We start from the raw sequence: 25,728 nt of genomic DNA, 5'->3' as shown, positions 1-25,728 counted from the left end.
AAACTTGCAAAGTCCTGCAAGGGACAAATGTGTAATGATTAACACTTGGGTCTAATATGGTAGACGGGACCCTACTATTTTCGAATCACTAGTACAGAGGGGTTATGTTCAATTGAATAAATATGGTTTCAGAACTTCTACGTAGATACTCGATAATTCCAGTGGAAGGTAATTGTAGAGTAAAAGGTCCAGTCCACAGCTCACCCTCCATTAGGGAATGTTAACTTCAACACCCGTTTTGTCAGCTCCGACGTAAAATTCCTTGAGCAAGGTTGATACGTCCTGGGGCGCTTTTATGCTTCCTCTGGCGAGAATTGAGCATCTCGCGCCGGTCTGTCCAACGCGCACCATTCTGCTGCAGTGGAGGATGGCGCCATGATGGTTTGTTTTCTCGCATACCATCTGATAGGAGCTCCGCCAAAGAACCAGATTGCTCCTTCTGTTGATTTTGCATCTGGCCAGTCGCCATGAGAAGCGTCTGCGTACGCGAAGAAGGTTGTGTCCTGTATCTTTCCAAGGGTAATGCAAAGCTCCCTTGTTGCCTTTAGGTATCGGTAAACCTGGCGAACAGCTTGCATGTCGTTGACAGTGGGTGATGCGGAGCGGTGTTGTATTGTTATCTTGACAGACAATATCAACACCCAACTTCTCATGGGAAAGCGCTCTTGTAAGAACAGTACAAGATGGCTTGATATGCGTTGGTTCTTCGTCAAAGACGCGATCTTCCGAGAGAAGATCAATTTGCTGCGTGTCGATACAAAGCACAATATAGCAGATGGTTCACCAAAGCTCTCGAAAAGGAAGGTCATGAGAAATTCGTGCACATGCTGGGCCTTTAGTGGTCTACATGTAATTTGTCAATGGAGAAAGGAGAGTTTATGATACGCAGGAAAAGCAGTAAAGATAGTAAGAAGTAGTCGCCAATTCAGTGTGCCAGGTCATGTCGACGCTTGCACTTCTAAGGGGACTCAGCAAATGTCTTATATCTCCAGGCACCAAAACCACCAGGGGCCACATGTATATGGTATCTTACCGGATCGCAGTAAAGCAACTCGCATCGTTCACAAGACTGGAGATGTCCAACGTCCTTCTCGGTATCGCTACATGCGATGCAGCTACAGAGTGATAGTTAGCAGAAAGCCAAACAGCATGCTTCGATGGGTCAACCAGCCAATCATCGTCGAAGCTCCGCGGAGCACCACGCTGGTAATGATCCAAGGCCGAAAGAAACTGGGCCTGAACCCACTCGACTTCAATCGCCCGAGCCGCCTTGCGGAGGTACTGGATTTGTCGTTATATTGTTGTGTTTTCCCAAACCTTCCGGGGGTATAGGGAAGTGCTAAGCTAACGAGAGAGATATATATATAGTGCGCCTTTAGAAAGCAAGTCGAGGAAGGGTGCGGCTGTAAGAGCCGAGGGTGAGCGCTCGTGCCCCCGACGTGCGGAGCGAGGCGCAAGGGAAATCAAGAGACAAAGTCTCGGTGAAACGAATGAACTGGGGTTGGTTGAGAGGTCTTAACGTCTTGACGGCTCCCCGTCTGGGTCCTGGATCCACGCGGGAATCCTCGTTGAGATAGTAGGAAAGCAGAAGGAGCAAAGAAGGGAGAGAGAGAGGGAGATAGGAAATAGGCGAGCGCAAAGTAATGAGAGGACCAAGAGAAACAATGAAATGGAAAAGAGAGAGCGGCGCTGCAGGCTGGGGTTCCGGAGGGGTACAGTTTGGGTCTGTCTACCTCCTCGCCTTAGCGGGTGTAGTATCGGCTGTAGAAGCCGGTGAGTTCGAGTAAGAAGGCGAGGTCCTCTTGGCTAAGTGAGCGGATGTACGATAGTCCTTCGGCCTTACCCCCGGGCGGGCAGAAGGGGCGTAGTGGCCAAAGGGAGAAACATGGTTGCGCGAGGCGATAAAGCGCCAGGTGTTCCGGGCTCTTCTTCTTCCCGCGGGAGCAGTTGAGCTTGGCGTCTTCGTGCCTGAAGCGCTCGTGGTACTAGGAGCAATCGCCGTGTGAGGATAGGATCGCGAGCCATCGGTGGAGGACTGGCCTCGGAAGCGAGAGCTCCGGAAGGTCCTTAATAGCATAGAGGTCATGTCCTTCCCAGGACTTGTACCAGTGAGAGAGCTTGGAAGAGGCCTTGTCCCACCATTCCAGCCTGGCCTCCTGTCGTTTCGCCGCGGAGATATAGGAGATGTTCCGGCTTGATCTTAGCCCTTGCACGTATCATGACAGCGCTGCGAGAACGATCGCCTGGTAGAAGGTATACCAAAAAGGCCCACTATAACGACACCTTTCGAGCAGCTGCTCTCCCAGACTATCTGTGTCTAGCATATTGCGAATGTAGGGGATGATGGCTTCTTCAAGGAGGTCGGCATGATCGTCGGTCCCGTACCAGGAAGTCGACTCCGCTGGATCAAGCATGTCGCTTTCGTAAAATAACTGACCCAGGTTCTATTTCCATTCTTTTTCGTCAATTCTTATGTCTCCAGGCAAGTCGAAAAGAATTCCCAAATCGGCGTCACTCTCAAAAAGTCCTAAAGTGGACAGGTCAGCGAGACTAGGGCCAGAGAGAGTTTCTTCCAAGATTGGGGGACATACGGTGTTCCCAGCGGGGCATCCTTGCAGTGCCAGATGTTTCTGTAAAGGGGATACAGGTCGGCGAATGAGAAGAGACTGAGTTGGGGAGGAAGATAGGGTATAAGTTGTGGAGGTTGGAGGGGGTTGACGATGAGAGGTGCTGTGGAAGTGTGAATTGTGCGCCTTAAAATTGTCAGGTACAGGACAACAATCCTCATCTTAATGGTCCGTTTGCTTTTAGTGTCAACTTCCATGTCTTCATCTGACAATAAGGGGAAAGAATAGTACTCCAAAGCAACAACTTAATTTGTTACAAACATCTTTCAGAATCCTGTCAAAGAGGCGATGAGCAAATATACCTAGGTAATCAGAAAAGCACAAACCACCTCTGCATAGAAATTCAATTTCATACCCTCGACAATCAGACAAAGAATGGCACGCACTGACTGCACTTTATCTATCCTTCATATCCCCCGCCCACTCAAACAACGACCACGTTCGATGCTCTGTTGCACGATGAAAACCCTGGACCTGTATGTATACGACAAAGACGGAGACAATCTACCACAGGGCCGGGGGATCACATACTCATCACGAGAACAAGTCCCTGTACGAAGACAGCCCTTGCACTACAGTGAAAGGTCATTCTAGTTTCCCGAGCCCCACGTCCATACATTTAGTATTCTAGACGGAAGACTCAGTTTCTTATATTTTCTCGGACTATACCGCGTTATTTTCAAGATGAACATGCTTCTCTGTATGTCTCGAAACTGATGCTTCATACACGATACTTCTGCCCGGGTGCGCTGATGCAATTACCTAACCCATGGGATAACCTTGGAACTGCCCTATTTCCGCCCATCATTTATATTTGAACACACTGGTCGGAAGGATCACTATCTAAATCGGCAATCCGACGAACCATACAAGTTTCTGCCCTGATGGCGATGGTGCAGAGATTTGGTACGTCATGTCGATGTCATTGTAGGCAACTTTTGTTATTTGAAGTATCCCGAATATAAAAGACCAGGGAAAGTACCTAGGTACACCTTACTCTTCCAGAATATTAGTGACAATTGCAGTTCCCGATTTATCCTACATCCTTTCACAATGCCCCCTAAGAAAGTCCTCATTATCCTCAGCGATGCGCACTCCTTCCCCCTGAAAAGGACCAGCGGACACGACGCTGGCAAGGTCGTCGAACAGCCTTCGGGGTTTTTCCTCCAGGAGCTCGCAAAGCCATTACACAAAATCCTTAGTGCAGGCCACGAGGTGACATTTGCCTCACCCAAAGGTCAAGAACCCGCCCCAGACCCAAGTAGCGAATCACTCATCGCAAACGCCGGGAGTTTCTACGAACGTCAACGCGGAAACGATCTTATCGAACGCATGAAACGCGAGAACGGATTCAGCAGCCCGCGACCGTTCAGCACCATCAGCGACGATGAGTTGACCACCTTCGCGGCTGTCTTTATCCCAGGTGGGCACGCACCGCTCAAAGATCTAGGAGGGGATGCAGAACTAGGGCGAATTCTGCGTCACTTCCATGAGGAAAACAAGCCCACTGCTGTGATCTGTCATGGGCCTTATGCCCTGCTGAGTACGAAGAAGGCGGGAGATGGCTCGTTTGTTTATAACGGATATAAGATTACATCGTGGAGCGATGCGGAAGAGAATCTCATGGAGACATTATGGGGTGGGGAGGTCGAGAAAGTTGAATCGACCTTGAGAAACGAAGGTGCAGTGATGGTTGAAGGTGTGCGGGAAAAGACTGGCGGTACTACGTTGCATCGGGAGCTGGTCTCTGCGGGTAATCCTGTGGCGGCAAGCGCCTTGGGTGATCGGTTTGTGAGAATGATCAGTGTATAATATATTGTTTTTACTATTACAGTGAAATATACTTGTCTCTATTTTTTCCCGTATACACTTTAGGGAATGCGAAGTATTGTTCGTAGACTCCGATGCGAGCTATAAGCTCAGACGTGAAGGGATAGAAGAGATACTTGATCTTACAGATGGCTTACTACAACTCTGTACATCTGCAGCCTCTTCGAATGCGTCATAATTAAACTTGGAGCCATAATCAGGTTTCACGGCTCTCATTGGAAGCGTAGGGCTCAGCTTGCAACAATTCTTTGGAAACAAGTCCGAAAGGTAGAATGATGTAACTATGAAAGCACCGAGGGATCAAGAGCTCATATACTGCTCTAGTTCACTAAATTCAATTCACTTCCATTTTTACTGAAAATATACATCGCTTTAAGTCCTATTTACCAATTACTATCTCCGAGTTCATCGACCCTTGAGTATGAGCTTTATCCGCCGTTCAATTCCACATGCAGCAGGGAGACAGCATATTCTCCCATCTTTGCGACTTCAACCGCATCGACTGCCTTCGAGTCGAAGGAATTTCGCCACCGAAAGGCCGACCGGCCAGGAAAAGACCCCCCGGTGGTTGGTCTCAGTCTCCCTTTTGTGATACATTGCACGAGCTGCATCTCACTTACACTTAATTTCTTTCAACAGGTTGCTGGTATCAATTGGCTTAGGGCTCCCCATATCATTCTACCTATGGCAGAGAGGCGGTACGAGCAAGGTGAGCCCCAAGGCTCCAGAGCGAAGTACAGAGCCACGCGGAGCAACCAAAGAGTATAGTCAGAGATCAGAGGGCGGGCAGGACGTACCAGGATCTTCTGGTTATGATGTGGTTCGTATTTCCTTCCCGGGTCTTGTCATAAATTCCTTGTTTCGCGATATCGTCATTTTAGTACCCAGCATCTCAAGAGAAATCTTATCTAACTTGCTAATAGCCCAGAGGCATGGGTGCACCCGCCGGACCTGGAAGCATCTCGCAGAAGCAAGAAGGCCTCTCTAGTGCGGATACCATGAACCCCTACGTGAACGAACCTGGCAAGAGTCAAAAGGGAGAGGGTGAGACAGAGACTACCAAAGTAAAAGGCTCTGTTAGGCCGGATCGGCCTCAGGTCTAAGGTGTGGAATCTTTTGTATCTTCCAATTCAAATAAACCAATATCTATGGATATATACTATAGGAGTGAATAGCTTATGCACATACCAACCAACGGTCGAAGTTGTGATAACATGGAAGGCCGAGGGACAAGTTTTATAGAACCCCTGGCTTTAGTTGGGCTGAACTTCATCTGATCCTCCTTCACTTCCACTGATCTCTCTCTCTCCCCCCTCCGCACACAAACACAACCCCCCCCCCCCACACACACACACACGCAGCTACATATTGTCATATGTACTGGTATTTCACCAGGTCGATCCTCACGGATCCGGTGTCGGTGGACCCAGGCAAGAGTACCTGGTTGCAAGCATGCTTCACCTATCCACATGGAGTCCACAGCCCCAACCCCGAGACCACCCGTGGACGTTTCCGCTGGGAGGGTCACTCGCTTCCGCCATGTCAAACTGACCTCTAAATTCCAGTATGACCTACACTCCCCAAACCTCGACTCGTTCGCAATCCACTTTAACGGCACAGTCTCGATGTTAGCATTCCACTGGGAGGACGACTTTGCCTTATGTGGCTCGATCCAGGGCTATTCACGGCCTCCCGCGACCACTGCTCGTTTGACATATTCTCATTCAGATTTCCAGTCGGCCAGCACTTCAATTCCACCTTGGCCCTCCTTGCACACCTCAACATGTCGATGAAAGATCGGTTCGCTAACACCCTCCGAGCTTGTGTGTATTTCGGACATTTGAAGGATCCGGGAACTACTGGCGAAGTCCGGTAACCCAGGTAAGTAGTCGTTTACTCAGGAGACTATGTCTCTCATCTCACAAGTCACATACTGATATTGACACTTTAGTCGAACCCTTCGCCCTAAGTCCTTATCATCAGCAGGGCATATGGGAACGCCAAAGCATACTTGATTCATTGTCGACGCCTGTGTTGCGATCCTGGGGGTCTATGGGTCCTACAACAGGGCGAAATCCGAGTTTGGAGCCCTGTGGACCACTAATGCCCTTTCCGTCTGCCGCAATTTCTTCATTCGAGCACTTAACATCTGCGGGGAGTACTAATTGTTTACTGCAATTTGACATGGGAATGAATTGATTCTTCTCGGAAAATAAAACGCAATGACACAAACATGTTCTTCATTTCACAGCAAGGCAGACGCTCACAGGCGAGAAAGATTGGAGAACTCCGCCGGAGCGTGGTAAGTAGGGACTTTCATATCCAGATCGGCTCCAGAGTAGCCCAGGTCCTCCGCAACCAAGACGGCGCACTTTTCACCGATAAGGAGAGCGGTCTATCGATTGCAATAGTCAGTATCTAACACAGTTCCAGAGAAACCAAGAAAAGGAACACTCACGCTGAAAGTGTTGCAGCCCACATTGTCCGGGCAGATAGACAAGTCGCAGACTTTGAGCCCCTTGACACCATGGACATTGAGGCGCTCGTCAACAACGCCTCCGTGTGGCGCGATCGAGTTGCCCTCACGCGGAGCCATGCTGCAAGTGCCGAGGCAGTGCCAGGTTGTCTCAACGTGACGGGAAACTACAGCAAAACTGTTAGACAGCTCTAAGAGATTACCAATTCCCATGATTGATACGTACCCCACTTCTCGATGTGCTTAATATCCTCGTCGCTGTACTCCAAAGGAGCACGAGCTTCATGTCTGTTGGAATTGAGAATTGAAGCTGAAGGCTGCTTTCCGGGTTCCAATGGCGTGGTCCAGGAGCCTATATTGCTTATTAGATGGGCGAGATAACTCGGTCTGGAGAAAGAGAAAACCTACCGTGTTGAATACCAGCAGAAATATGGTTCGGGCCGGCGTATGCCTTGGTAGTCGCCAAATCCATATCTTGCGCCCGTGCGGATGAGTTGGAGGCGAACTGAGGATGCATGCCAGTGACCTCTCCAGCGTACGAGCCCATGCGCCGGGCTGTCTCACGGGATTTAATATATCCCCACACCAGAGGGGCCATGTCACGTTTGTCATTCATGAAACCGGCATCAAAGTCCGGGACTTCATAAGGGTCGGCCGACTGGATGTGGGTGTGCCCACGAGAGAAGGGGTATTCCTAATATCTTGTCAGCACTAGCCACTGCGCTTTAGTGGATTTGTACCATACCAGGAAATGGAACATGGTAAAGAACTTGCCCGGAGGCATGTGCATGTGGTCTCCGAACCAGCTATGCGTGTGTTAGCCTCGAGACATCCAAAACGAACCGTGCGAGATGCTTACCCAGAAATGATCGAGTAATGCATGACGGGCTTGTCAGGCTTGTTCCTGAAATACGACTCGTAACCCTCCGTGAAGTCTGGGGTAGGCCACTTCTTCATGTCGCCGAGCTCTTGCTCAGTAGGCCGAATTTTGACACCGGCATCGATACCGTTGGTGGCCAATGGACCAGTGCCCTTCTTATCCCACTCATCAAAGACCTTCTTCTGGACTTTGGGATCTCCACGAATGAAGTCATCAAAGGACTCGACGTCGGGTTTCGCGCGGTAAACGGAGAAAGTAAGATAGTGGTCCTGGAAGTTTCGGCCCACGCCTGGTAGGTTGACCAAGGGCTTGACACCAGCCCGGCGCAGCTTCTCAGGGTCACCAAAGCCAGACCGCTGGAGAATAAGTGGGGAACTCATTGTACCGGAACTGATAATGATCTGCTTCCGAGCCTTGAAGATCCTGCGAACTGGCTCTCCACCGCCGAGAGGCTTGGTTGGGACTGTCACAACTCCCACAGCACGGCCATTTTCAACGATCACCTTCTCAACCTTGGTGTTGCATTGAAGATGGAGATTGCTATGCTTGGCTCGAGTGCTGTGGACATAGGCGTGTGCTGCATCACTTCGTCGTCCTAGTCTCGAGGGTCAGAGATGATGATAATATTCAAAAGTGGACATTTTTTCTTACCTGTGTCACGATTGATCCATTTCAACCAGTGTTCGGCGCCGTGGCTATAACATTAAGTCGTCAGCGGGACATTACATGCAATCAATCTTGGACCTCATACGCAGTCTTCAAATCTTGCAAGTCGTCGGTGAATGGGATCCCCTGCGTTTCAACAGCGCGGAGGAAGTCATTCTTGATGGGATACGTATAGTTTCCAAATGAAACCTTGATGGGTCCGTCACTGCCGTGCAGTTCCGGGTTATTGCTCGCACGTTGATATGTCTCGTGCTTCCTCATCAACGGAAGGAGTTCCTTGGTTGTCCAGCCTTTTGCTTGGAAGTCGTCATAATCCGAGGCAGATGCTCTGGTGTACATCTTCAATGCATTAGCTTAGGGCCACTTGATAACCAGGTCAAACAGGAATCACTTACCATGAAGTTGATGGAACTGCCACCCCCAAGAATGTTGGCACATGGGACAATGGCCTGGCGACCATCTAGATGTTCAGATGGCCTGGAACTATAAAACGATGCCGTCTTCGAATCCAGCTTCATGTTATTCGGGTATATACCCGGGCGGTACACCCTAATTCACATCAAAATACATTCACTAGAAGTGAGGACTTCAACTTTCTCACCATTGATTGTTCAAGTTGTCCTCGCCTGCCTCAATCAACAACACAGACAGGTTGTGATCGAGATTTGCGAGGCGGCCAGCAGGCACACATCCCGAACTTCCGCCACCGCAGATGATGATATCGACCTCTTCTGGGATAGTCATGACTCTGAACGTATTGACAAGACAGTGAATTGAGGATAATTGTCAAGAAAGTGTTGGGGGAAATAATCGAACTGTCGATGGGACCCCCTGGAGGGGTCCTTATATAGCTGTGTCTTTGTGCCCCTGGGAGTATCTATGGAGGTATTTCCCCAACATCAAGTCACATCTACAGCCAATCGCCCTATACATTGACCCCGCGCGCGGAGACAGAGTTCAAGCGTTTGAGTGTGGCTAAGACCGAACTCATCCTTGTCAAAAAGTGCGTGTGGAATGTGTTTACCCAACTCTTTCCATCAGACACATGGTATCAGCATGGTGAAAGAAAGCACAAAAGCATGATCTTTTCGACACATCAGAAGAAGGATTGCTAGTGATATTGTCTTGTTTTTCCAAGTTGACTATCCCTGTCGTATCTCAAACAGCCCAACAGCCAAGGTATGCTCTGATGCTTTCTGGGGATTTCCCCGCATTTCATGGATGGCTCTTGTCAGCTCAATTGATTGCCCAGACTGAGCTCTTGCAAATCATGCGCAGGTAATATGTTGCCAAGGGCCTTTGTTATTCCTCCATCCTCGTAGACGGGGTATCGGGATATGGGTATCGGGATATGGATAAGGAAGATATGCGTGGGGGTCGAAAGCGGTTTATTGGAGACATGCAGTGAAAGATTATGTGATTGGTTGTCGAAGCCGCCTAATTCAATAGATTTCCATGCACACGTACACACATCCCTGGCCTCCGGAATCTACACGAGACAAATAACCACGTGACGAATTCATGTTCAATGCCATCCATGCATATTCCAGCTGTTTTTCCGAACCCTCGCGGCAGAGCAGAATATAAACATGGTTTGAACGAACCTAATATAGTAGGACTTGGTCAAGTGAAGTAATATACTGATTCAGTGAGATTCGGATTAGCCGGGAAACATGATTCAGCCCACCTATTAGGTGCCGGACTGTCGCCGCATTAGCGTCCTGCGTGGATTGTCGGTATCCCCGCAATCGCAGTGCTGTAAATAGTAATTTTGCGGGGTAGACTTAGTTGGCGTGGGGCGTGCAGCTGTTTACGGAAGAGGCGGCAGACGTAAATTGCTGATACAAATTCCCATTGGAGGATATTTGCCACATCAGGCTGCATTATACTTCTACATCATTTGTTGGTTAAGCTGAAAAGTTATACAATCGTGTCGAACATTACTCCATTACTCCTAGCAGCTAGTTCTACTTGGCTGATTTCAGGGATGAGCAGCGCTTGCCAGAGACATAAGTACAGCGCCGAATATATCTTCCACCAATCAAACAAGAGTCCAAAGCCAGTCTCTAGAGACTGTTTTAGTGTTTGTTCTGCTGCCGACAACCCTTGCCTTGACCATGCGTTCAATGAATTAAAACGGTCGTTAAGAATAGCCCAAGTCCGACATAGAGAGGTAATCAGGTGCGTGATGAAATGTGAGAAACGTTAAATTTTCGGGCAAATAAGAAGATGTTATGATGAAATCTAACAATTCTATCCAGCGAACTCACACCGAGGGGGAAAAGAGATCACAATAGGACAAATCTCGACTGAAGGAATCATATCTATCAAGAACTGGCCGTCGAAGGGGTCTTCTCCGAATACTCGAGTTGGCAGGGACCTGCCATTTCGGCAACCTTCTGGCAAAGTTCATGCTCAGATGGATGCAGGTCCTTCTTGATCCAGTTTCGTACGGTAGCATTCATGGAGTAGACCCTATTGGAACTGTGGCATTGAAGCAACCACATATCAACAAGCTCTGTACTTGCCCAAATAGCTCTTGAACGGTCAATCGGCGACTCTGGGAGTTGGCGACCAGGCGACACTTGATGCATATGGTGGACTTCGCCATTCCGCGTGCTGCGTTTCGATGGCCAAAATCGGTTGGTTATTCTGCATGTTCCTGCCCGTCTGTTCGACTGCGTCCGTCGTTGCTCTTCCCTAGTGGTATCGTAGATGATGAGTGATTTCGTCAAGGTGCTCAAAGTGATGTACCTGGTGGTGAAGAACGAGGAAATATTAAGTAGTTTCAATGCGTCCTTGGAAATGCGAGTGTTCTGTTTCTGAATTTGCGCGACAGCCATATCGAAAGCTAATTTGTCCGGTTCCTGCTGGATATCCCCCTTGAGTTCCAGTATCTGTTCCTTTTCAAACATTGCAATGTATTCTTCTGGGGCACAAGAGCCACTGCGAATTGTGGCACCCACATAGGAAAGGGTACGAGGTACCGCTTTGGGGCCGACAAGTTTCATGATATCTTCGCTCCATGCAATATCGGAGTCACACCAAGGCTTCACAAACCCTGCTGCCCACAGAAGAAATTCCTTTTTATCTTCATGGTCCATGTCCAAAACGTGAATGGAATTAGCCGTCTTAGCAGGAGATAATTCGGTCGTGATAAGAATGTGTGCTCTGTCGCTGTTAGGCAAAACACTTTCTGCATGTGCCAAGCATGAAGCATTGTCCATGATTAAAAGCCATGACTCTTGAACACCAGACAGTTGACTAATGAAACGTATTTTAGATGAGGGATCGAGACTCTCAACCCTTTTGTCACCGAATCTGTACCAAAAGACACCCCAATACCTTGCTCGTTGGAAATTGAATAGTCAGCAAGATATTAATATGAAGGAAATTCTAGTGGACGTGTCATACCTGGTTTTATGTCGGTCTGCAAATTCGGAACACAGATGTGTCTTCCCTAGTCCTCTTGCCCCATAAATGTAGACTACCTTCCGCTGGTGTGCTGATCCTTTGACTGAGGAGAGGTTGAGCCTTTGCACCAAGTCCCCGAAATAGCCATTCCCACCGTGGTAGAAGTCACTGAAGAGTCGAGGAATGACGAAGGGTATAGTTTTGTTAGCCGAAAGAGAGATGTCAACGTGCCGGGCCCAAACCTCATTTGGTAGCCCAGGTGAGCTCATGCAGTCCCGTCGAATACGGTTGTTAGTGTACCTAAATATAAAGGGTTAGCCGGGTACTTTCAAACCAACTCATATAAACATACATATGCCTGGTCCTGACCAAGTCTTTAATGGACGCTTCCTGATCGGTTATGCGACCCTGTATTATGCCGAATAATTTCCTGTGATACTTCATTTGCATAAGCTTTACCAGACCGTGAAGATTCTTAGGTAGGTTAGAGCCTGTTTTGCCACAAATACTTTGAACCTCATTATGGAACATCTTTGCCGCCTTCTTGAACTCGACCTGCGTTCTTTGAAGGTCCTCGCAGAAGACCTTGTAATCAAAGTCTTCTTCGTAAAAGAGGCTCCAATGTCTCACGACTTCCTCAGCAGCATTGATATTCGAGGTGAGGGTGCTTGTTGGCCCATCACACTTGCTAACGAGATAACCAAGCTCCCCCGTGACAAAAAGTCGTCGGTAGTCATCCAAAACGTTGATACAATATAGCACGACCTTTGCAAAGCTAAAGGCTCCAGCAGCGGCAGAAAAACCATCCATGTTCAGCGAGACGGAAAAGAACAGACAGAGTATGTGGAAAGAATCCTGGATGAGTGACTGAACTGACGAAATATATAGAATAGCCCTTCTCACCTTGAGCCCATGTCTTCAGTATGTCTAGTTTCATCTATGAGAAAGGCATTGTCCCAATTATAGTAACAGAGTAATTCTCTGGATGATTGAGTTTCATGTCCTCGTCTGCAACTATATCTAACATTAGATTTGAATAAGTACCCTAATATATGTCCTCCTAGCTCACCGTTTCCTTTTGTTGGTATATATCCCACCGTCTTTGTTCGGATGTCGGAAAAGAGAAGAAGAACTGACGGATATTGTTTCAATTCGATGGACTCCGTCGGCCTCTGGCCTCTACGGCTCTTTATGACTTCGTAGCCGCAACCCTTCTCGGAAACGCACAATTACCAGTCACACTCGTTGTAATCGACCACCCTTCCGGTCTATAATTCCTTATAGCCACGCATCTATGGATAACGTTACGTTACCCCTGTATCAACACTGGCATCACTTGAAGTGAGACAACACAAAGGCCATTGTCAAGAGCTTTGGGAGAGTAAGACAGTGCACTCTAAAACATCAATCGTTGCGACTTGTTTATTTCTGAATCACGTCTGTACCCCTTATATTGCAAAAATGCAATATTTTGATTTATAGTAATGTGGTCTAAGATGGGTCTCTATCTTCGCTGGATCACTATAAACTAACCTTACTTTGTATTTCTATGCGTAGGGAACTGAACTAGTGAGATGATCAGAACAAAGGGAATGACAAAAGAACAAAGAGCGTTAAGGCAATAGGCAAAGCACTGCGAAAAGCCCAATCGACCAGCACACGGTATAGACAAATGCCAAGGCGATGACAGTGTCTTTGTTGTCCGCTGCGTGGACCATCTAATAACCATGTAGATGTGTGCGCAAAAGTGCAGGGTTGGTCCAACGAGGGTGCAGCGACGTCGACCAAGCAGGTCAATTACACTCCATGTGAGTAAGAATGCAATACGTGAGTTCGTACTAAGCATATGTATAACATCCATATGCTTTTCTTTCTCCTTCACCACCGACTTTTATTTTGCCTTTCAAAGTTCATATTAATTGAGAGAGATTTCTAGAAGTGCCTATACTAGTCTTTAGAGCTCTGTATTCTTCTCCCTTTCTCTTCTTTATCTCGTTAAGAACCTGGTCTGCGAAGTTAGTGGCCTTTCTACATACCTTTATCTCCTATATTAAAGAGTAATCTATACTACTTTATAGGTATATCCCTACTTACAGTGACTGAGTGCGCTATCTTTCTCTCACGTCCGGGTCGCCAAGAAGTGGCTAGGGGATCCCTATTAATTAGGTCATGAAGCTTATGACCCCTTAGGATTTTCTCGACCTAGTCGATCTTAGGTATCGAGATCGGTTCGTTCTTAAGCGGAGGAGTAATCTTATAGATTGAAGCTTCCTATCTTAGGAAGATCAATAGCTTGGTCTATAACGCCGATGCCTTATTTTATACGCTAGTCCCTACTTATATTTCGATTTGTAGGCTACACTACGGCAGTTTAGGTATTGATTCAGCTACTGTAGCTAATCAAACATGAATAAATTAATGATTAAAAAAGACAGTTGTTAACATGAGTCACTGAGACGAAAGTGTTGATATTGACTTGGAAAGTCTGTTTGTTATCTCTCTTCTCTTGTAACAATCATCGAGTTGAGCTCGTTGCTCCCTTGTCACTGCACAACCCAATTTCAATACTCGGATGCCTCGATAAAAAGCAGATCACTGGCTATGCCTTCAAAGAACCCCATCTTAGCTTGAAGTAAGATATTGGTAATCCCGGTTGCTGCAGAAAGGTCCCTAGTAGCAATAGGGTACAACCTCTTTAGGGTAATACACTGGGCTTTCGGCTTTAACTCTTTATATCACGATCGAGAGGATATATACATCTGTGTTGGACGTCTTAAGCGTTGACGTTTTGAGCCCTTCCTGTATTGATCTAGGGTAAGCCAGAAGAAATCATCTTAAGGTCGTATGAGCTTAGAGTACACAAGGAATTGCAAGGGATGCAAAAAATCCCACTCAATATATTTGTCAATTGATACGCGTCCTTTCATAGCTATATAAAAGAGCAAACGAGTTATGTGATCCCTCAAGCGAAGAAAACGTAGCAAGCAGCGACTATGACAACAAAACCCTCCTAGGTGCCCGTCTGAAAGACACGGAAATACAGAAAGCGAGGTGGTACTAAGCAAGTACACAGTGACCGTCCTTCTCTTCCTTTTCAGGATGAAGTAACTGCAGTTCCTTGTTCCGAAGTTCGGGGAAAATTACCCCCCAGTCGCGCTCTTCATAAGGTGAGAATTTCTGACCGGTGCCGACGGTAAGCGAGAGTTCAGACAAGAACACCGGACAGTATTCTTCGGCGGGTTTCTCATTGACAAGCCGCACATCTCCTCGCTCCCAAAGTTTCTTCAGGAGGCGCGTTCGCCTCTTTGCAGCCAAAACTGCCCATTTCTTCCCTTCCGGGCCATACCAATTCCCGAAATACCCGTACATCGGAATCCATAGTTCGCGTCTACCCGGTGGTTTGGAACTCGGCACAGTATCCAGTAATAACACGTGTCCGGACAGCAGGGACTTCTCTAGGACTTGGAAAAATTTGGACGGGGTGTCAATTGGTCCAAATCTATCCAAGTTAATTCCGAACCAAACCGTATACCGACGTTCGTGATGGATAGGGTCATGTTTTATCATGTACATTGTTTCGAGTTCCTCATGAACCCATCTTGAGACGATAACTTGGTAGCCTTGGTTGACCGGACTGTCTGGACTGAGAACTGGAAGTTCAAAAGGATCCTTACACTTCGAGCTTGTGAGGCTATCAGTGTCGTCGGAATATTGACTCAACAGGTGAAACTTTTGCACGTAGTTCGGGTCGGCTGATATGGAAGCCCGCGCACAACCATCGCCAACTATGCATGCTTTGCTCCAGTCTGGCTCAGGCATCGCGAGGGAAGCAAAGAGGTATAAGGTATAAAGTAGATTGACGAGATCAAGATTGAAAGTAGATGTAACCGCTGTTGGTCAGGGAGAATATCGTCTAATTTATAGATGGATCAGAGGAGAGCTTCTCTAGTTTGAAGCGCCTGGAAACATATCAAGGAAAACTCGATGCAGTGTCAAAGAATCGACTCGATCCTATTTTTAGCCGAAAGGGTAAAGCAATAAAACAACCCAACGAGAATATTGAATGGAGCGAATTGCAAGAAAACACGAACCAACCAAGCGCAATCATATCAGTTTTGACTTTTCCCCTGAGTACTTCAGGATATTCCTTTCAACCTCGTAGGTGGAAGAGGCAAAAATAATCGAAAGCCCAAAGCACTTCAGGGTACCCTAGGTAGCGTGATGAGATTGCTGACAAGGATCGACGTATAAAAGAAGTTATCAAAGAGGAGGAAATGGGATGTCTTTGTCTCATTTTCCTATTTCCATTAACTAAGTTATGTATCCACGGCTCCCCAATCCCAATGAATCGAAGTTATTTGGCGAAAAACTCTGAGCGGCTGTAAAGTTCGACTATCTTCACCCTCATCGAGATCAAAGAAACTAAAGAAACCAAAATTACACCGCAAGACTCGAGCAAAGGCTTGATATGGGGTCCTTTCAAAATGCGATTGTGGCAAACCCTCGCCCGAGAAGATAAAATTAGACCTTTGGCCTATTCTGAACAAGGGCAATCCCTCACACACTCAACAAGATACCTGCCAACAAAATGTCCATTCATCCCACAGCTTGTCTTCGCCGCTCTCCAACACATTATAGAGTTTTGGCACCAGCCCCGTTCTAGGCTGTGGTCGGACGCTGTTTCTGCTAGTCAAATTGGGATGCAATGACTCTTTGATCGATACTTTCCAATCATAGCTGCGCTTGCAAGAAGATGGTCATATTGATCAGTCTCGGAGAGCGTGGCCTGGATGTCCCACAGTGATTCCATATGATACTGGGTTGTTCTGGAACCCTAGGGTCGGCATTCCTGTAGTATCTGTGGCTAGTTGCATATGTGGATATACGAGGTCCCCGGCAAGTGCAGTGCGCCAAAATTCAGTCAAATTCAGTCAAATTCAGTTCCGACTTGCCGAAGTCCGGAAATTCTGCCGGTCTTGGCACCGGGTAAGGACCGGACCGGATACGATTTCTTTGCCCTATATGATGCCCACTTTATTAAGTCTGGTTCCAGAGCCAATCTCGGGCTGGATCGGAATACGTCTCCTGGCATGTCTCGTTTTTTAGCACAATGGGTGGCGACTCGGGAGTGGGTTTGGTGGAGGGGTGGATTCGGGGACGATCTTAGGCTCGGGGAGTGAGAGTGTGCCTTGAGGGAAGCTTCTGGTATTTGAGACGCCATCCTGGTGATAAAGGAGAGTAGACAATAAGGCGGAAGAAGAATAGAAGAATTAGTTGGTACAAGGTAGATGGATAGTATGAGAAACAAAATATGATAGGAGTGACTTATTTTGTTACCAGTTTATCTGCTATCTTGCTATATTGCAGGGCGTGTAGAGATTGGTATATATATACATACATGTACATATGGATGTACCCAGGTAGGCAAAACCCCCTGACCAGCTATCAAGGTAGGATCTGTACCTAATTAGGAAGGTGCATCCCAAATTGTAGGGGCTCGGGAGCTTTCCAAACAGCTGGTTCGGGGTACGATCATCCAGGGCGCTGTGGACATGGATCCATACCAACACCTTGTTCAATGAGTATGTTTTACACAGCCTACGAAACGGGAGCATCGTGCAAGCTTGATGTTCTCTATACCAATACAACATAACTAAAATCAGACAAGTCCGATCTATATATGCTAGTAGATCTGACTTCCAAGACAAATCCAACACCAAAAAAATCAAAAAGCAAAACAATATGAAACATTTTAAACCCGTTTCCATTCAAACCCTTCAGCGGGCCATCCCTGGAGCGTATCTCCATCCTCAACATGGTCACCCGACAAGACCAGAGTATGTTCCAAAAGACAAGCATCCTGACCCATTGAAGCGCCGGACATCAAACGGGATCCAGCGCGCAGAATACTCCGATCCCCAACCTTCAAGGTATGCAACTCGAATCCACCACGTGAGTTCAAGTGGCAGACCAAGCTGGCATCGTCGACAGCAACCCGGTCACCAAGGGTGAGGAGATCAGGCTCGGTAAAGAAGATGCTGGGACTACCATTGGCGTGTATCGCACAATCCTTTCCAATTTTTGCGCCCAAGAGGCGGTAGTACCAGGAAATGTAGGCAGAGCCGGAGATCATAGGCAGGAGACCAACTCCGTCATAGCAGTCTTTGATCAGGGTCTCGCAGGAAAGGAGGAATTGCCAGCGCTGGTTGTAACTGCTCTTGTCCCAGTGGTAGGATCCTTCCTTGCGGCGGCCCACGACTGCCCATTTAATGCAGAGGATGATGGCGAAGGCTAGAACGACTTGAGCGACAGTGATGACGGAGAGGATTGAGGCGAGAGTGCCGTATAGAACGAATGGGCGCCAGGCGCCTTGCTTGAAACCAGCGGCGTCACTGTACTGGAGGACAGTGCGGAGAGCAAAAAGGGAGAACAAGACAGTGAGGAGCCAATAGACAGTAGTGACAATGACTGCAAAAGTAGAGTAGATCACAATTTGCCACATGCGGAGGACGTAGTAGTTGGCCTCATGGCGGTAGAAGGCGCGACCGAATGGCTTGCAGGTATCGATATCCTGCTCAGCGATCTGGGTAACAGTCTTGTCCTTACTGCCATAGTAGGTCTGCTTCTCAGTGGGCATCTTCTCAGTGGGTGACCTCTCGTCTTCACTGCCGCTGCTGTTGGGGCTGCTGCTACCATCCCCAATGATGGTTGGAGCGGTCGAAGTGGTGGTCGAGGTGGAACTTGGGAACTGTATGGCCTCACCACCCTTGCTTCCAGTCCAGACAGTGTTGGAGGGATATTCACCGTTACGGCGAAGCAGAGCACCGGAACCGATCATGGCTTGACGGCCGATGGTAGCGCCCGGCAAAGCGACGACACGATCGCCCACCATAGTGCCATCGCCAATCACGATGCGGTCCCGGCCGTAGCCATCGGATGTGACCAGAGTGGAGCGGGAACCAAATACAACATCGTTACCAACCTCAATGAGATCAAAGTCGACCGTGACTGGACCAACACTTGGCCAGTAGACATGCTTGCCAACCTTACCACCAAGGGCACGGACTGCCATCGAGACAAATTCGTAGTGACGACCTGTCAGGCGAGTGAGCTCGTGAATGTCACCTGCGGGTAGAATCTGTGCGAGCACAGCACTCCGAATCTTTTGGCGAGTCGTCTGTTTTGAGGCGGGACCAGGCTTGGGCTTGCCACAGATGAGATCCAGGAAGAACTTGATGACCAATACCGCAATAAAAAGAACAATCGGGCCACCAACCGCACGACAGATCCGTGCGGTAATGTGATATGCAATCCGGTGGTCACTGGTGTACCAGTCTAGGGTAGACCGGAACATGTCGGCCGCTGGGGTAGGAAACTGGAGAACCATAGGAATAAGACCGGCCATCCAGGTAATACGAGTAGCGGTCCAAGTGACCAACTTGATCGGTTCAACAATAAAGAGAATCCAGAGCCAGTGAGGCTTAGGAATCTGAGACGTTAGCAGTTGGCGGTTGGACTCATCGGCGTCTTGGAGTTCCCAGCTCGACGAGTTGGGACCAATGCAGGTCCTCTCGGGTATATCGGCACCAGGAGCGACAATAGACTTGATGCCGACAGACGAGTCCTTACCAATGCGAATGCGCTTCAGCAGCATAGAAGTGTTGCGCTCCACGGCGAACGGGCGACACACGCAGGTATCCAGAACAACATTGTCCCCGATCTCAATGAGATCATACTCACCAAGCTTGGCGGACGCAGACACGGTAACATTCTTTCCAATCTTTGCTCCCATCAAACGGTAGAATAGGATGCGAGACCAATTATAGTTGTTGAAGAGCCCCTTTCCACACACCTGCGTCGCTTTCTGGGTCAACCACCAGCGCGTATGATATGGGCCCCACATTGGGGACATGCCTTCCTTGTAGCGACCGATGACAAGCCACTTGAAGATGATAGCGAGAATGGGAGACACAATTTGTGAGCATAAGCGAGCAGACATCACGGCGAAAACAACCAGCATCAAACGAGCGATGAGGTTCTCACGAATCGGAAATCGATTGGAGCACTCGGCCACGACGTATGCGAACACCATCCATTGGAAGGCACGCTTCATAGGGAAGAAGAACACAGTCGGGAACAGATGCAGAACCAAGATAATTGGGTTGGTGCTGCTGTATGTCTTCTCGCAACCCGGCAATTCAACTCCGCCGTCTTCGCCCTTGGCAGCCTTAACGTCAACAGCTTCGATAATCTTCTGCTCTATTGCTCCAACGGTGCTGTGGTGGAAGAGAATGTCACCGGCCAAGAAAATACCAAATTCCCGACGAAGTTGAGAGACCATACGGCCAGCACTAAGACTATCACCTCCAGCAGCAAAAAAGTCGGTACCGCTGGATACTTCCTCTGGTGAACAAGACAAGGTGACAGCGAAGATTCCACGCACGCGCCGCTGAATGGGTGACAGGTCGCCATCGGAGTTTCGGGCGTGGATTGCCTCATTGATAGCGGCCTGATCAGGTTTTCCGTAGAAATCGACAGGCATGGGCCCTTTCAGGGGAATGATACGGCTAGGTACAAGATAGCCATCTAGCTGGTCGTGGAGCTCGGCAGGTGTCACATGGTCATCGTCGAGGTTCTCGACAAACAAAACAACCTGCGCGAGCCCGTCGCGCGGGTTTATTTGCACGTGCACGTCAGGTGTGTTTGCCTTCTTGCTGAGGACTGAACGAATCATTTTTTCATCGATGACACATGGCTTCTTCGGAATCAATGCACTGAGCGGAGCACCAGTGGGTGGACAGACAGCTTCGTAGTGCCGGCTCGCCAGGGGCGTAGTTGTGGTTAAGGTATCCAACGACAAGCGGTCCGCGAGCTTAATGCGCTGAATCTTGTTGTTTGCCTTCGGCACGCCGTCCATGTACACCACCAGAGCAGGCCACTTGGGCTGATGTATAATAGGCTGCAGCGCTTCGTGTATCTGGCGAAGATCCGGCCTAGTGAAGCCTGGAGGCGTGACGATAACCACACCGACGACTTCCTGCAGGACCTCGTCTGGGACAGAAAAGGCCAATGTCTCAGTCACGCGACCATACAGTGGGGACTCGGGGTCCTTGGCCGAGGTCAGGACCGCATTTTCCACTTCGACAGGAGAGATAATTTCACCACCGCGGTTGATAACCTCCTTGCTGCGGCCAGTGATGTACAGGTAATTGTCATCATCTAGGTGTCCAAGATCACCAGTATCAAACCAGCCAGACTCATTGAACGCACTGGTATCAATCTTGCCGCCAGGGGTCAGATAGCCCTCGAAGGCGGGTGATCCACGAATGCAAATGTGCCCGAGCATCCCATTTTGCGTGACAGGGTTGCCACTTTCAGTCAGAATTGCAACCTCAGGGCCAACAATCCTTCCCGATGTTCCAGGGCGATCAAGCTTATAGTCCCTCGGCGGCGCAGCAATGGGCATACATTCAGTCATGCCGTAGCTGGGGAGGACAACGCAGTGGAAAGTGCTATGAAGCTGCACTGCAAGGGTTGGAGGGAGACCACCACCAGCGTTGCAGATAAACTGGATGGCGCTTTGTTTTACGGCATCAGGACGGTGCTCGGCCTCGGCAAGAATCATTTGATGCATCGTGGGTGTGGCGTAGTACCAAGTTGGTTTGGTGTGAGGGGCTTGTACAGCATCCCAGAACATGCTGGGGTCAAACGAGGGACAACATATCGTAGCACCGCCGGCGAGGATGGGGGAGAATATACTGCGCATGATGCCACCGCTGATGCTGTTAGTTGCCTTCCTATATTTAATTCGGGAGGGGGACATACACATGGTTCAGTGGCATCATGTTAAGGCATGTATCTGTCTCAGACAGTTCCACAGACTCTATAGTAGCGATGGTACCAGCGATGAGGTTGTAAGTTGTGATGGGAACCAGCTTCTTGGTGCCACTGGTACCACTAGTGAACAGGATAATGGCAATGTCATCACCAGAATTGGGGGGATGGTCGTATGCAGTAGAAGTATTTCCTGCAGAGACCACGCGGAAAGTCAAGTCTTCAAGCTGCTCAATGCCAAACACTGGCCGGGTACCGTTGTCGAGTTGCAACTTGCCAATGTCCGCGTCCAGCGCGACAACAGCATCAGCTTGTGAGTTTTCTATATCTGTCTGCAGTTGCTCTGCCACCGTGTTCGTAGTCATGGGCACAATGGTGTATCTGTTGACGAAAGCAAGGACAGCAACTGCCATCAGAGGGCCGTTGGGCAAGATCACAGCGATACGAGGCTTTCCATGGCGGGAGAGTCCCACTGGAATCTTGAAATTCTCCAAGAACTGCCGAATGGCATTATGTGTCAGATGCCGTCCGGTGTTAGCGTCGATAAGACCGGCGCGGGAGTCTGTCCCTATTAATTCTGCAACGCTGGTGGTGGCTGCTTTGACTTGTGAACAGAGACGGGTGATTGATTCATTGTTATTGGCCTTGAGGGATTCGGGAATGGACTTGTAGATGGCCTGGAATGTTGAGATTAGGTGTCGGATGGGCCAAGGACCGGTGTGTGAGGACAATAAGGCGGAGAGTTGGTGGAAGGAATCTGGATGGGAGGCCTCACTGCGGAGGTATAGAAGCTTTTCTATAAGTCTGTTTGACAGTCAGGAACGGAAGAAACTTCATATGGACACCCCAAAAAGAAGGAAAAGAAAGACGAAAATGATAAATCTGATAAAACATACGAAGATCTTGATAAGTCCGCCATAGTATATCTCTAGTGCAAATCAATCTCAAGTCACCCTAATACACAACCCAAAAAGAAGAACTCCTTCACGACTTATATGCTGCCCCGTACCCTAGTAACATCTACCATAAACCTGATACACTGACCCAATAGGGAAGTCTTTCACAACTCATCCACTAACAATATCCACCCGATCCACCAACCTCTTGCAAATTACATCACGGACCTCTTCGAGATCCCGAAATCCTTCATACAAAGTACAGCGGCAACCTCGCCCGGGTCCGAGAACAGAAAGATCCGCATGGCATCCCGATACCCAGGCTTGACCCACGGAATTCCGTTCATAGTCGGGGGGATCAGCTCAACCATCGGATTGTACATCGTGGAGCTGGGCGAGATGGCATTGGCCCATGGTAGAGACATTGTTCCGGCTGCCGTCTCAGAGCAGTGAGGTGATCAAACGACCAGGGTCCTGATAGACATTGCAGGTTCACGGAGGCCGAATGCCACAATAGGACCCCTGTTTCAATTGAGCTTTTCGTTATTAAACTTTCCGTTTGATATTATTCGAATTTCCTCTTACCGGATGTAGTAATATCACCGGCATGATCATGATAAGCCCGACTCTCGATATCGCCATACCCAATCGCCTAGCGTGATCTGCATGTTCTGGGTATATCTCTATACAAATTTCACATGAAATCCGCCACTCAGCCTCCATGTACAACTTCTCAAGGAATGACAATATGCCCCGAACCACATATGAAGTGGATCTCTGCAGCGCCGCAGGATGGTAGTGTTACAGGATAGCAAAGTCGCCTCTGATCAGCAATTTAGGGCGTCGCGAACACCGCCGATCGTATGTCTCAAAACTGGGAACTGCCTGATATCGTACTGAGTACTCCGTATGCGTCCAGAACCTCGAGCCGTTTATAGGTTTAAGGCAAGTACTGGGGACGATCGACCGAAATATTGGAACGTAAAAGGTCCACATTGCCATTGTGGAAACAGTCTGCCCTACGAAAAGTGGGATTTTGCCATCGTCCATATTCGTCGACATAATGTATGGATGAAAATGATGTCCACTGTGTAATGTGAATGTGAATCATTCAGCGCATCTTTTTGTTAATTAATGACTCCCCAACTACACGGGTCTACTCCGTAGGGTTACATACATCGTGCCTCGTACTCCGTACGGAGTACGAGCATAGAGTGCTGAAAACCCACTTCCCGAATTAGGGCCGGTCCTTGCCAAGGCCCTTGGCGAGGGACTACATTGCTTGGCAAGGAGATCAATTCCGAGTCTTACCTAGTCTTACCTAGTCTTACCGCCCTAGGTTTCACCCTTATATTTTCCATTCGGGTCCACTTTTGTCTGTAGCATTCTCTCCCAATGACAGGCGGTCTCCGGGTCTTCGATACAGAAAATTCTATCGCTTGTGGAGCACCATCAGGGTTGATCTCATCAATAGTAGCATTGAGTTCTTCGAAGTACTCCGTAGGGCTTCGAACGTTGAGACCGCCGATCACAGCGCGCCGATCTGCAGTGAGGACAGCGGTGCCCAATGTGAAAAGGTGGCCTCGGCCATTCCGTGCTTCCAGACTTCCCGTCATCGAGAACCTGGTGAAACCGCAAGCCTGCCCTAACAAATAGGATAATTGATCCTGACTAATATTACGGAGTACCTACTTAGTACTTCCACTACTTATGCATGTTATGCATCGCACGTTGAAAGTTACCACCATCTTATTGGTCGTAGACTACATTATGTTCTTCATGTTACGATTGGAGCTCCACTAGAGCCAGGTATTGAAGTACATCCGAAGCAGACTCAAACAAGGTTTCCGCTCATGGAAAGTGACAATGGTCTCGAATTCCCAATGTGCCTAGATTGTTCTAATTTACCTCAAGCGAGGCTAAACCAGTTGGAACTTTTGCCTAGGCCACGAAGTCCGACAGATAATCTAGCTTGCCGATCTGCACACCCTTCGCGCGCAGAATACCATACGTAGTCACCACATGAAAGTAGAAATTCGGGATCGCAAATCGCACCGAATAATCCTCTAACGTAAAATCGAACACAGCATCTCCAAGCGGGGCCTTGAAGGTTTGCCCTTCCTTGCTAGCGATCTGTGCTGGATCGGCCTTTTCCAGCTCCGCGAGTGTGCTCTCAATGCGCTTGTAAAGCTCTTCGTAGGTCTTATCAACCTCCTGTTGTGTCGAGGGTTCGACAGAAGCTGCGCGGGCGAGGGCCTTGGAAACCGTGTTCGTTGCCGCCAAAATTTGGAAGGAGACAGGCTTCATATCCTCGACAAGCCGAGCATTGAGAAGTTCATCGAGCGCAATGTTGTTTTCTTTCGCGTACTCTTCGGCTTTCTTTAGGAGGGTGGAGAGGGTATTGAGACCCCTGGTGAAAGTGGCGACGGTGTAGTTGTAGAATGGGGAGGCCATTTTGACTTGTTCACTTCAAGGTGAGTGGTTTAACACTGGTAGGCCGTAGAAATAGAGTCAACAATGATGGATCGATTGATTCGGTATTATTATTATCATGTAGAGGGAAGTAGATGAGGCCTTATATACACGATATCCCCCTCCCCCAGCAGAAGAAATCCTCAGGCAATCTTGGAAATGAGGTCCGATTTGTAATCAGTGAGCCCCTTCCAACGTTGTCTTACCTACCTATACGAGATATTCTACCCCTCAGCAAAAGAAATTCCAATGCTTACACCGAAGTCGGATTTGTAATCACTGGTTCTCTTGTCTTCTAAGGTTACCTGCTTAGGTATCTGGTCAGGGGGCTGCAGGGATGAAGGATTTGGCAAGGATCTGCATGGTTACTATGCTACATTCGGACAAGGTGGGGCAGCGTAGCTCGTAGTTCTGGTTCTGCGGAGGATAGACTACAACCTTAGAACATACAGTATATTCTTTTTTGGTTTGAGCCGCAAAATTTGAATATGATATTCGATGGTCGACAGTCCCCGGTGTTGTTGCGCATATTTATAATCACCTGTTCAGAAAAATGTCTTTATATTTCAAGTACTCTCGATCACCACAATATCAATTACAGTGTGTTCTTTAACGATGAAAGGAGTGAGATAT

General features: G+C 48.4%; 11 protein-coding genes across 11 annotated transcripts; 2 read left to right on the top strand and 9 right to left on the bottom strand.

Moving 5' to 3' along the window:
• Positions 1–1,742: 1,742 nt before the first annotated feature.
• N7525_001579 (uncharacterized protein) lies at positions 1,743–2,025 on the bottom strand (the record flags this gene model as incomplete). Its single annotated transcript, XM_061211961.1, has 2 exons — positions 1,743–1,806; positions 1,844–2,025. 2 exons carry the CDS (start codon positions 2,023–2,025, stop codon positions 1,743–1,745), a joined length of 246 nt encoding a protein of 81 aa, XP_061071187.1.
• A 191-nt stretch (positions 2,026–2,216) lies between these two features.
• Positions 2,217–2,414, bottom strand: N7525_001578 (Zinc finger MYND-type; the record flags this gene model as incomplete). Its single annotated transcript, XM_061211960.1, has 1 exon — positions 2,217–2,414. The coding sequence occupies one exon, from the start codon at positions 2,412–2,414 to the stop codon at positions 2,217–2,219; it is 198 nt and encodes a 65-aa protein (XP_061071186.1).
• Positions 2,415–3,680: 1,266 nt separating this feature from the next.
• On the top strand, positions 3,681–5,560 carry N7525_001577 (type 1 glutamine amidotransferase domain-containing protein; the record flags this gene model as incomplete). The annotated part of the gene is made up of 2 exons (XM_002557772.2): positions 3,681–4,418; positions 5,381–5,560. 2 exons carry the CDS (start codon positions 3,681–3,683, stop codon positions 5,558–5,560), a joined length of 918 nt encoding a protein of 305 aa, XP_002557818.2.
• Positions 5,561–5,926: 366 nt separating this feature from the next.
• On the top strand, positions 5,927–6,333 carry N7525_001576 (uncharacterized protein; the record flags this gene model as incomplete). The annotated part of the gene is made up of 2 exons (XM_061211959.1): positions 5,927–6,164; positions 6,194–6,333. 2 exons carry the CDS (start codon positions 5,927–5,929, stop codon positions 6,331–6,333), a joined length of 378 nt encoding a protein of 125 aa, XP_061071185.1.
• A 387-nt stretch (positions 6,334–6,720) lies between these two features.
• N7525_001575 (GMC family oxidoreductase) lies at positions 6,721–9,223 on the bottom strand (the record flags this gene model as incomplete). The annotated part of the gene is made up of 10 exons (XM_002557774.1): positions 6,721–6,852; positions 6,916–7,100; positions 7,160–7,285; positions 7,342–7,627; positions 7,679–7,739; positions 7,793–8,408; positions 8,465–8,508; positions 8,565–8,818; positions 8,875–9,028; positions 9,081–9,223. 10 exons carry the CDS (start codon positions 9,221–9,223, stop codon positions 6,721–6,723), a joined length of 2,001 nt encoding a protein of 666 aa, XP_002557820.1.
• Positions 9,224–10,806: 1,583 nt separating this feature from the next.
• N7525_001574 (uncharacterized protein) lies at positions 10,807–12,703 on the bottom strand (the record flags this gene model as incomplete). The annotated part of the gene is made up of 3 exons (XM_002557775.1): positions 10,807–11,824; positions 11,894–12,193; positions 12,246–12,703. 3 exons carry the CDS (start codon positions 12,701–12,703, stop codon positions 10,807–10,809), a joined length of 1,776 nt encoding a protein of 591 aa, XP_002557821.1.
• A 2,247-nt stretch (positions 12,704–14,950) lies between these two features.
• N7525_001573 (uncharacterized protein) lies at positions 14,951–15,712 on the bottom strand (the record flags this gene model as incomplete). Its single annotated transcript, XM_002557776.1, has 1 exon — positions 14,951–15,712. The coding sequence occupies one exon, from the start codon at positions 15,710–15,712 to the stop codon at positions 14,951–14,953; it is 762 nt and encodes a 253-aa protein (XP_002557822.1).
• Positions 15,713–17,645: 1,933 nt separating this feature from the next.
• N7525_001572 (non-ribosomal peptide synthetase) lies at positions 17,646–22,646 on the bottom strand (the record flags this gene model as incomplete). The annotated part of the gene is made up of 3 exons (XM_002557777.1): positions 17,646–21,669; positions 21,719–22,531; positions 22,624–22,646. The coding sequence occupies 3 exons, from the start codon at positions 22,644–22,646 to the stop codon at positions 17,646–17,648; spliced, it is 4,860 nt and encodes a 1,619-aa protein (XP_002557823.1).
• Positions 22,647–22,838: 192 nt separating this feature from the next.
• N7525_001571 (uncharacterized protein) lies at positions 22,839–23,048 on the bottom strand (the record flags this gene model as incomplete). The annotated part of the gene is made up of 1 exon (XM_061211958.1): positions 22,839–23,048. The coding sequence occupies one exon, from the start codon at positions 23,046–23,048 to the stop codon at positions 22,839–22,841; it is 210 nt and encodes a 69-aa protein (XP_061071184.1).
• An 812-nt stretch (positions 23,049–23,860) lies between these two features.
• N7525_001570 (uncharacterized protein) lies at positions 23,861–24,239 on the bottom strand (the record flags this gene model as incomplete). Its single annotated transcript, XM_061211957.1, has 2 exons — positions 23,861–23,896; positions 23,955–24,239. The coding sequence occupies 2 exons, from the start codon at positions 24,237–24,239 to the stop codon at positions 23,861–23,863; spliced, it is 321 nt and encodes a 106-aa protein (XP_061071183.1).
• A 325-nt stretch (positions 24,240–24,564) lies between these two features.
• On the bottom strand, positions 24,565–25,077 carry N7525_001569 (DUF1993 domain-containing protein; the record flags this gene model as incomplete). Its single annotated transcript, XM_002557779.1, has 1 exon — positions 24,565–25,077. One exon carries the CDS (start codon positions 25,075–25,077, stop codon positions 24,565–24,567), a length of 513 nt encoding a protein of 170 aa, XP_002557825.1.
• Between the last annotated feature and the right edge of the window lie 651 nt (positions 25,078–25,728).

This window comes from Penicillium rubens, assembly GCF_028828025.1.
Source record: "Penicillium rubens strain IBT 27055 chromosome Unknown utg000001l_segment0_segment0, whole genome shotgun sequence".
NCBI lineage: Eukaryota > Fungi > Ascomycota > Eurotiomycetes > Eurotiales > Aspergillaceae > Penicillium > Penicillium rubens.
Note: the sequence above shows the minus strand (reverse complement) of the source record. Positions and strands in the feature narration are given on the sequence as shown.